General features: G+C 41.3%; 1 protein-coding gene across 1 annotated transcript; it reads right to left on the minus strand.

Annotated features, from left to right (window-relative positions):
• Window positions 1-273: 273 nt before the first annotated feature.
• On the minus strand, window positions 274-11043 carry NIFK (nucleolar protein interacting with the FHA domain of MKI67). Its single transcript, XM_032840888.1, has 7 exons — window positions 10882-11043; window positions 9642-9779; window positions 5111-5219; window positions 2955-3166; window positions 2013-2078; window positions 1803-1886; window positions 274-1058 (listed from the first exon to the last, which is right to left on the minus strand). Exons 1-7 carry the CDS (start codon window positions 10984-10986, stop codon window positions 870-872), a joined length of 903 nt encoding a protein of 300 aa, XP_032696779.1. The 5' UTR covers window positions 10987-11043; the 3' UTR covers window positions 274-869.
• Between the last annotated feature and the right edge of the window lie 291 nt (window positions 11044-11334).

Here is an 11334-nt window from a genome sequence, read left to right on the forward strand (position 1 = left end):
AAAAAAAGAACAAAATCTGGCCACTTGCAACATGGGTGGAGAGAAGAGTATTATGCTCTAAGAAAGGTCAGTCAAGAGAAAGACAAATGCCACATGATTTCACTCATATATGGAATTTAAGAAACAATACAAATAAACAAAGAGAGAGGAAAAAAAAGAGGCAAACCATGAAAGAGACTCTCAACAATAGAGAACAAAACCAATGGTTACCAAATAACACTGTATGTTAATTACACTAGAATTTAAATTAAAAAAAAAAATCTAAGTCCCATCTGCATACAAATGAATTATAGAAAGTTTATTTGCTGATCACTGATTCTTGAAATACACTCCCACATCCATGATACACACAAAATGATGGGTTATTAAATCTTGCTAACCCATCAAAAACTAACTTAACATGGTAAAAGTAATCACACACATGTACTTCTCTCTCCATGTAATGTAACTTGAGTTTGAAGCACACAACGTTGAAGTGCCCTTATGGGTTAAAGGTGCACGCCCAACAGAGAACCATGTAGATGGTCAAGATTTTATTTTTTTTATTTGATGGTTAACAAGGAAAGCTGCAGTAAATGGTGACTTTTTTATCCAGGCAGAGTAACTAAAGACAGCTATGAAATCTGCAAAGAAAACTAGAGACCAGGACAAAGAGGCAGTGTGAGCCCGGCTCCGGCAAGCTAGGCACCCACGCATCTCAGCAAGGGCAGGTAAGCCAGCTACTGACGGCTTTCCGTACGGCCTTGAACTGACAGTTTTTCCTCTAAGAATCTTGTCAATGGTTGCACTCCACTGCAGCTAGTTAAATACAAAGAATTAGCCCTCACACTAAAACCACATTTTTCAGAAGAAATAGAATACATTCAGAATCACTGATTGCTTTTCCTTCGTCTTTTCTTTCTTGAACGTGTAGGTGTCCGAGTCTCTTGTGTTTCTTCTTTTACACTGGGTATGGGCTGTTTGAAAACTATTTCATTATCTTTATCATCAACATTCATCTTAGCCACTTCAGATTTTCGTTTCTCCAAAAATGTTGGCGTACAAACTGGCGTGGGGCCCTGGATTCAACAAGTAAAAGGTTGTAATACAGGAATATAGGAAGGTATTAGGAATGAGTTTACCCCCACCCCACCTGCCCTGTTATTTTAGGCTTGTTTACCCCTTTCGGTGAGACAGCTGCACGCAATATACTCCATTATAGGCTATTAGATAGAAAACAAACTTGCTACATTTATAAAGATAGCAGCCTCAGTTCTCCCTACTGACTCAGTCACTTTGCTGAAAGGGAAACAATGCAGTAAACTCACAATAATTTTTGCTAACTTCACTATGTCTGCTAAATCACCAGTAATTATTTACTAAAACAATCACAAGGTAAAATCTGCAATTTTAGTAAAGTGCCAGTAGCACAACTGGTTTTCCTTCCCCCCCCCCCCCCCCCCCCACGTATCTACTGGGTTGCCAGGGTGGCTTAGTCAGTTATGCGTCTGCCTTTGCCCCCAGGGTCCTCGACTGAGCCCAACATAGGGGTGTGTGTGTGTGTGTGTGTGTGTGTGTGTGTGTGTGTTTGCTTTCCCTCTCCCTCTGCCCCTACCACAACTTGTGTTCTCTCTCTCAAATAATATCTTTTTAAAAAAAGTTATTTATTTTAAAAGTAATCTCTACACCCAACGTGGTGTACTCACAGCCGTGAGATTACGAGTTGCAAAATCCACCAACCAAGCCAGCCAGGTGCCCCTGCTTTTCCTCTTTCAAATCACTTTTAGAACATCTCATTTCCAGAATACTGAGAACAATTTTACCTGGCTATCCACAGTCTTCTCAGGAGTGGTAGGAGTATGTGAAACCTTTGAAACCTTTTTCTTCTTCTTCTTCTTTGATAAGACCTTAAATAAATTTTAAGAGACTTCATCAATCTGCATGTTTATCAGCAATAGTAGTCCTGAATATATTTCCCAATTTATCTTTTCCTAATATCTGGCATGTAATACGACAAATAAATAAAATTTTACCTGGCTATTTGTAGATTTCTGAAGACCAGTGTTTGAAGCATTTCTTTTCTCCTTTTTATGTAAAATCTTAAATGAACATAAAAAAATGAACTGGCAATCTTGCATATTTACATTTTTAACTTACCATTAGAGCCTTACACATATCATCAGTAAATTATCCTCAAATGACACAGCATTTCAATTTAAAAAGCAAAACGCACGATCTTAAGGGCAAAACTGGAAGGGGGGCCTAACTAAGGAATGGGCACAGGCTGCAGAGGTTGAAGTGGGGCCAAAACCTGGAGCTGGCCACACAGAAAGCTGAATCAGAAATGTGTACTAGAAGAATGTGAAAAGGTAGGCCCCAGTCTGGGCAAGTTCAGGATTAGATCACGAAGCAGGGCTTTCACACAAAGCAGCAAATGGGCTACTGAGAAGCCTTCTCGAATGCCTGTTTTCCAGCTTCATCATCCCAGCTCCCACATGGTTCCCATGGGTTGTTGGTGGATAACCAACTGAGCCACCCAGGCACTCTAAGCTAATTCCTTTCAAGAGCTTCCTCTTCTGTATAATGGAGATCATAGGATCTGCTCTAACTTTTAGAAAGGACCTACAGTGCAGGTGCGTAAACGGGAACGCAGTTGGTTAAGCATTTGCCTTCAGCTCAGGTCACGATCTTGGGGTCCTGAAACTGAGCTCCCTGCACAGCAGGGCATCTGCTTCTCACCCCCTTCCACCCCACAACTTGTGTGCACTCTCTCTAAAATAAATAAATAAAAATCTTTAGTGGGGGGAAAAAGAACCTATAATGCGGTGTTTCAAAAATTTAGGCAAGGCCTAGCACATGATGAACACTGGGCGAGACACTTTATGTATAAAACTGTAAATATGTTTTATAGTCAATGAGGTACAAAGCCCACCCCAAGAAAAAATACAAAAAACATTTTGGGAAGCAGTATTTACCAGTGAAGGAAAATCATAATCAATTCCTTTTTTAGCTAATTTCTTCCTGAGTAATTTTTCCTTCTTTTTAAATCGCTCCTCCATCTGTAGCTTTTGAAGAAGGGTCCGATTCTGATTATACCGTTTCACTGCTGGATATGATGGCTTTTTAAATGGAACATGCCACTCTCTAAAAAGTTCTTCGTGTACTTTTTCGGGTGGTATAAAATGACCTACATTTAAAAGAAAGAAAGAAGTTTTCAACCAAATGGCAGAGAGATTTTGAAGTTTTCACCAGCATCAGCCCCCTCCACAACATCAAGATGATGTCTCCCGTTTACATGGAGAAGACTGAAACAATAAATTAGGGACCTAAAAGAAAGGCATACAACCAACAATTATTATTAAGTATCTACTTAAAAAATGCCAAGAACTGTTCCAGGAGCTAGAAACATGTAAATGAACAAGAGGAGTCGTATAAAGGAATGTCCTGGTGGTGTCAAGACACTGAGAAGCTAGCTAGCAGGGTATCAGGCTGTGCGACCTGCTGTAGCACAAGGAATCAATTTCTACCTCATCTCTGCGTACCTCTCTAGGACTCAGCTAGCTTACCGCTTATCTCTAGCTCTCTGCTTAAGGGCCCTTTTCAGGCTATGAAAGAACACTGCGACCATGTGCAAGGCAGGCCAAAACACTTACATCAACCCTCAACCAATGACGGATGGGGAGTTGGTAGATAAATACCCCAGTTCCCTTGCCTGTCAGATAGAATAAATCTGTCTCCCTGTGTTACCCGGCAGGATGGAGCCCAGCTGCCTGAGAGGTAATGTGCTTGCTAACACACCCTCAACAACTTCCTTCTCCTCTCACTTCTCTACTCCCTACCTGTATTTCCCTGGGCTCGCCTCCAAAATACACTACTTCCATTCAGGGAATAAAAAAAAAAGGACAATGAGGCTAATCTTCCATCTGAACTCCTATCAGGGTTCAGAACCTTTTTTGTGATCTTTCCGAGTCAGATACAGCAGAGCACTGATCCTACCGATGTGGTCCCCTGACACATCTTGGGCCACCTATTTGGCTCATTTCCTCCTGGCAAGAGCCATGATTTCTATGTGTGAAATGAACCCATGACCTCATGAGGCCACTGGGATTCTGTCACGGCAACAGGAACAGAAAGAGAGAGATGCTATGTGGCAGCTCATCAGCTACCTGAACACATGTCTGTGGTTTGGAAACCTGGTATGGTCACACACTCCACCATCAGCACAGAGAAGCCAAAAGTTAACTCTGCCTCCAGAGGCACTGAGCTACAGACAGGGAAGCTCTGGGAATGCAGAGTAGGCAGCTCCACTTTCTGTAGAATAAACTAAGCTGGTGTTGTCTCCCCTCTACTCCTCATAGTTTCTCCTGTGAAAGAGCTGCAGCCAACGTCATTTAGATGGACTCTCAAATGTGATTTCTTGCCTTTAATGTTATCCTATCTAGAATCTATTGGTGCCTTTTCACTGCCCTCAGGATATATTCTCATCTCCCAGATTTTTTAAAGACTTTATTTATTTGACAGAGAAAGACAGCAAGAGAGGGAACACAAGCAGGGGGAGTGGGAGAGGGAGAAGCAGGCCTCCTGCTGAGCAGGGAGACAGATGTGGGGCTCAATCTCAGGCAGACATTCAACGACTGAGCCACCGGTGCCCCTATCAACTCCCAGATTTTTAAGGCCTTCAGTAACCTGACCTCCTCTATCTCTTATTCTCCTCACATTCCTTCACAGGCAACTAAGTACGGTTAGTCACCTCTGGTTTTTTAGCTGTCCCATTAAGCCAGGGATGATAATTTCCTTCCCCTGGCTCACTCCTATCTAATCTTTAGGTGTCAACCGAAATGATACCTCCTCAGGGAAGCCTTCCATATCCCATTAGAGACAGGTCAGTTGCTCTGCCAATATAGTAACTTGTCCCAATTCCATCTTAGCGTTAAAACGGCTCTCACTCTGGAAGTGAGAGGTTTTAAAATTCTAGAAAATGCGCTTATATCCTTGCACTTAAATACTTCGGAGAATCATCCCAGAGACGAAGTGGGACATCCAAGGAGCTAAGCAATCTGTCCTTCTCAGCAGAGCCATGCACCAGCAGGAGGCAACCACACAATCCCACAGGTAAGAGAAAAGCACTTACACTTTAAGAGTCTTTCACCAAAAAGGTAGTTGTTCATCGTGTCGGCAACTATCTTGGCAACATCTTCAGATGCAAACTCCACAAAGGCATAGCCTTTACTATTTCCAGTCTGCAATGGAAAACCCACCACAAAAAGTAGAATGATTAAATTTTAATGGGTCTGGAAAGTCCTAAAATGTCATTAATTTAAATAATGTACATTAGCCCCATTACTGAGTAACATTATTCTAACTTCAGTGCACTGTGCAAGGGCTGTTATGGGAAAAGATCAGATCTGGGGTGCCTGGCTGGCTCAGTCAGTACAGCATGCAACTCTTGATCTTGGGATTGTGAGTTTGAGCTTCACACTGGGTGTAAAGATTATGTGAAAATGAAATATATTAGAAAGAAAAGATCCAAAATAGGCAGGACATGCCCTGATTTTGAGGTATTCCTAGAATTTTGATTACATGATAAATACATTACCAATGCAGCTGGAATTTACCACAGGAAGGTAAGGCCCACATCTGGTAAGGTAATTTATCACATCTGGTAAGGCCCACAGTCCTTTACTCATTACAATTTCACTGATAGTCATTTTATTCATGTATTCACAATGCCCAGCAGATAGTGTGATATTTTGCAAACAATCCAGGTCATCTAATTCTCACTTTATATACAAGAATTGGAAAGAAACTAAGTCCCCGGTGTTGCAAAGCTAATGAATAAAATAACGTGTTCATTTTCATGTTTACTAATAACTGATCATCTCCATAACTGATGGCAAAGGGACGCTGTCAACATCTTCTGAAATACATGTCCTAGATTCCTGCCCTCAGCACAACATAGTGGATTTTTTCACCTTAGTAATAAGAGCATGGGTTCTAGCATCCAAATGCCCAAGTTTGGAACGCAGCTGTGACAATTAGGCAAGTAACAATAAACCTCAGTTTTTCATTCTATTAAATGGGGACAAAATAATCACTCTCACAGGGTTGCTATGAAGAAATAATTCATAAATGTTCTACACAAAGTCTGTCAAGAGCACAAATGTTCCTGTAGGGTGGCAGAATATGCCATCTCCAAATATTCCACGTTGGCATAAGGATGACTTTAAGCTGAAAGCAACTGGAAGTAGTAAACAACAAAAAAGCCCTTTGCCCTCCTCCATTTGCCTAAAAGCAGGACATTAAGTTTACAGGGTCCCAGCCAGAAAACCTAGGAGGGGAGGAAAAACTATTTCCACCCTGCGGTTCTAATTATTAGTAATAATGGGAATCTTTCACAATTTTACATTTAGGCATATTTTTGGAAATGGATAAAAACTGGTAATACAGATTATGGAAATAGAAAACATCCAATGATCAGAAGGCTCATTTCTAGCACCAACCGTGCCACTAACTAGCAACGTGGACACGCCCACTGTTTAATTATCTGCAACAAGAGGATTTTGGTAAAAATTTGTAAGCCCGAAAATTCTTTATACTCCTCTCTCTAAATAGGGAGGGGAAAGATGGTGGAGTAGAAGAGACACACTGTGATACTAAACTTACTGTACCACATAATTAACTGATATAAACCTTCTGAGAAGGGATTTAAAAATACACGTCAAGTGACTAAACAAAGAAACAAAAAACCAAAACCAAAACTAAAAGCCAGGAGCACCTGGCTGGCTCAGTTGATAGAGCATGTGACTCTTAATCTCAGAGGTTGTTAAATTTGAGCCCCATGTTGGGTATAGAGATTTAAAAAAGAAAAAAAAAAAAAATCCAAACACGTTTACTTATTTTACCTAGTAATCCCAGAATGCTGAAAGTACTGAGCTAACAGTCAAAACTGGGGTGGGAGGGGGAAATTTTTATTATGCAACAGCAATGCTGGACATGGTAAATTTTAGTGCATCTCCTTAAGCAGCAAGCTTTCTATAAGACAACTGACCTGCACTCTTCAAAAAAGCCAATGTCAAGAAAAGCAAAACAATTAAGCAAAAATGGGCAAGAAGATTGTTATAGATAGGCTGAAAAGCTAGAACCAAATACAATGCATGAACCTCGACTGGATTCCAGAATGGGTAGAGAATAACTAAAGACATTTTGGGACTACTGAGGATGTATGCAGAGGGACGGTACATTATAAACTACTATACTGTTGTTACATAGACAATGTTCTATTCTTAAATTTATGATGAAGTATTTAGTGTTAAAGTATTATGACTATCACTTTCTTCAAAAGGCTCAGCAAAACAATGAAGTGTTCTAGAGGACAAGTAGAGAGATGAAGGTAATGTGTCAGGATGTTAGTAACACGTGAATCTAGGCGAGGGGCAGAGATGTTCATAATGTTCTTTCTACCTGCTTGTAGCCTTGAAACATTTTCCAAATATAAAACTGAGGAAAACAATGGCTATATTGTAATTTGGGAAAACATTTACAAAATAACGTCCCAGAAAATGCAGAAAAAAAGTTTTCAGAAAAGACAACAATAAGAAAGGGAAAACATGTGAACAGGCAATTCATAGAAGATGGGAGTTCTAATGGCCAACACACACATAATGTTACAAGTGTCACAGAGTAAGGCAGATACAGAAACCATGAGCATTCTATACTCAGTGACTCTGAGGATGAGGATATTCTGTAAAGCAGTAGTTTTCAAACTCTGAATGTGACCTTTAAGAAGGCAACAAAATCAATTTAGTGGGTCAGAAAAGCATTAAAAAAATCTAAATAGAAAGGTTAAGTACTGCCTTATGACTTATTTCAATTATCTTTACATACATATACGTGTGTACAGGCTTGTGCTATAAAACTTATTTCTTATAGTGGGTCCAAAGTCCAGAGAATTTTATTCATTTATTTTTTTAAGAAGACTTTATTCGAGAGAGACATAGCAGGAGCACAGGGGAAAGGGAGAAGCAGGCTTCCTGCTGAGCAAGGAGCTAGGCATGGGGCTTGATCCCATGACCCTGGGATCATGACCTGAGCCAAAGGCAGATGCTTAACCAACTGAGCACCCCCAGGATTTACTATTCCAGAAGAGTATGCCTATACCCGCACAAAGAATGTTCCTAGTAGATTCACTGATAACACAGAAAAACTGTAAACAAACAACCCCCCCCAAACAAAACTAAAACCCTAATATTCAAGAAGAAGATGGATAAGCTTTAATATATTCAAGCAAAGGAACACAGCAACAACAATAAATGTTTCATGGATAAAATTCTAAATAGATTGTTAATGAAAAAATTCAGTTAAAGAATGATAAAATGTTGATTTAAATACACAACATATATTCATTCATGGACGAACACATCGTAAAAATTTAAAAACACAAAGTAATGAAGAGCACTGGATTCACGAATACTAGGTCCCTGGACATGGGGAGAAAATGAAGAGGACTGGGAAGGGTACAAAAGGGACCTTAAGTCTACCTATAATTTATTTCTTAAAGAACAAATATCTGAAACAAGTGTGAGATCAAGTTGATATCTGATAAAAGTGAATGGCGGATTACCAAACAGACACTAAATACTCTAGCGGACTTTAGGATGTTTAAAATATCTCACCCACATAATATGCAACCATTATAAATAGGGAAAGGGAAATGGAAAAATAAGGGAAGGAATACAGAAAAAATGTTATTTTGGTTAGGATGGAAGAGATACTAGGGCATTTTAAATCTAAAATTCTCTTTAATGCTAACATGTTGCTTTGACATGAGTATCTGTGACTTTATAACTAGCATATGATGGATGCATACCCTATCTCCTCACATACCAAATATAAAATTCAACTTTGATAAAATGTGGGAAAACTGTATCAAGAAAAAACAGATTCCAACAGTGAGAGGTCTATGGTTACAACCAAAACTGGATGCGTGCAGGGAAGAAAATAAAGTGGCCATTCTTCTACTTCGGAAACCAACCATACAAATGTTTTCTTCATTAGGAGGTAGGTTCAATATAACGGTAACATTTATAAAGGGTTTACTGTTATCAGGTATTGTTCTAAGAACTCTGCGTTTGTTACCTTGTTTAATCTTTGATTATGTTCTCCTATGAGGTGGATAGTATTTTATTCATACTTTACAGACTAGAAAACGGAAACATAGAGAAATTACATAATTTGTCTAAGGTCACATAACTAGTGACCTGTACAGCCAGGGCTCAAACCTACATGGTCTGGTTCCAATAGCCTTGTTCTTAACTACGCACTATACAAACCTTTGCTATTATAGGGATGCCTGTGCCAGAGGCTAATACAAGATGTTCGTAATTGCTTCTCAAACAGAAGTTCATCTATTCCTGGCTTAGTAGCCTCAGAATAAGTATGACTCATTTACCATGATTATCAATTTAATTTGAAGATTTGGGGCAATTTTAATAGTAAAACAAACATATACAGTAACACTGATTTTCCTCTTTTCACAGTTTCAGGTTCGAAATCTTACCCACCCCCTTTTCTGAAATGAACTGTGACAAACAATATATGATCACTCTATAAACTGTCAAATCTCATATACTTGTAAGAAACAAAACAATCTAATTTAATCTTACCCGTTTACTTCTGGACAGTCTGAATTTTGTAACAGTGCCAAACTGGGAGAAATATGCCCGGATCTGGGTTTCGTAAAGTGCTGGAGGTAAGTGGCCCACGTAGATTACTCCAGGAGTCAGTTTTTCTTTCTCCTGACGCTGAAGACATATAGACCAGGTACATGCGAATGTTAATTAAAAAAAAAATCACATTGCAACACAACCTGCAAAACCCCTCTCTCTCGGTACAAGACAAAAGATCAAAAACCTTCCCCGTTTTTTCACTTACAGAATAGTAACTGAAAAATTAGGTGTCTACCTCTTCAGGAGGACAATGGTCAAGGGGTGGATTGTCTTAGCCTGTACTGCAGCACCCAGAACCCTGGAAACGCTCAATCAACTACATGATGAACCAATGGATAGGCAAGTAAATCTTTGAACACATCATTTCAAATCTTCTGGTCAAACTCCACATAAACGTACCCTTCAACTTTGCCTGCACATCACAGTTGACTCACAACCACCTAACCCAACAATTTCGAGACAATTTCAGTGTCCACCAACCTGTCAGCCCCTCAGTCATCACGCTCTCGCCTTCCATAACAAGCACTTTTAACTTTTCCAAACACGTGTGTGTTTTTTTTTAAGATTTTATTTATTTATTTGACAGACAGAGATCACAAGCAGGCAGAGAGGCAGGCAAAGAGAGAGGGGGAAGCAGGCTCCCTGTCGAGCAAAGAGCCTGATGTGTGATTGGATCCCAAGAATCTGGGATCACGACCTGAGCAGAGGCTTTAACCCACTGAGCCACCCAGGCGCCCCCAAACATGTGTTTTTGCTAAACAAACAAACAAAACAAGGCGAATAAAACCTGATGCCAGAGGCCCTAGTCAGTAAATGGAACTCTGCAAAGTTTGTCTTTGAAGACCTCCAAAATCACCAACCTGGCAAACAACCCTCCCAAATTCGGGTGCAAAGCAGAGGAGTGGCATCTCTAACCGGAGGATGATTTGCGGTATCAGAGTCCATTCCCTACAGCTGGCCCTCCTCTTGCATCATACCAATTACCTCCTCCGTATTTCCACAAGAGGACCCTAAGGCCTACACGGCTAAACCCCATCTCCCTATCAGCATAACCCTCTCGGTCTCAGAGATCTTGGCCTTCAAGTTCATGAGGTCTGCGGCCCACCCTGGGAGTCGCTGGAGGTAGCGGACCTGTCTGCCCCCTCCTCTCTCAGTCCGACCCGCGGTGGCTGCTCACCTGGGTTGCGCGCCGACGAGCCTGCGCCACCTCCTTCTGAAACTTGGCCTCTTCCTGCGGGTTTAGCGACAGGAACGGCTTGGCCGGGCCAGCAAAGACCGCCATGGCGACGGCTTCCAGGCCAAAGAGCCCCACGCGGCAGCACCGGAAGCACCAAGCGCTCAGCTCCCCAAACCGGAAGTGGGGGGGACATGCCTGGTGACGCGCGGAGGCGGGACATAGGGCGCGGGGGCCGGGGCGGAGCTCGGGAGGGGCCAGGGAGAGCTCGGGCGCCCCCTGCTGGCTGGGCGCCCGTTGGCCTTGCTCTCATTTCCACCACCTGTCTAAACTGGTGAAAGGTAACTTGCTCATGCCTACACTGCGGCCAGCCACTTTCAAAGAGAGGTTTAAAAATAAAGACCCAGGGGCGCCTGGGTGGCTCAGTAGGTTAAGGCCTCTGCCTTCAGCTCAGGT

This window comes from Lontra canadensis, unplaced genomic scaffold (genome assembly GCF_010015895.1).
Source record: "Lontra canadensis isolate GAN:19392208 unplaced genomic scaffold, GSC_riverotter_1.0 scaffold117, whole genome shotgun sequence".
Lineage (NCBI taxonomy): Eukaryota > Metazoa > Chordata > Mammalia > Carnivora > Mustelidae > Lontra > Lontra canadensis.

Coding starts and splice junctions, on each gene's coding strand:
- NIFK (XM_032840888.1), bottom strand. CDS start 10,986: ATGGCGGTCTTTGCTGGCCCGGCCAAGCCGTTCCTGTCGCTAAACCCG. Junction 5,220..9,641: donor GACTGTCCAGAAGTAAACGG/GTAAGATTAAAT, acceptor TTTCCATTGCAG/ACTGGAAATAGTAAAGGCTA. Junction 3,167..5,110: donor TGGTGAAAGACTCTTAAAGT/GTAAGTGCTTTT, acceptor TTTTAAATGTAG/GTCATTTTATACCACCCGAA.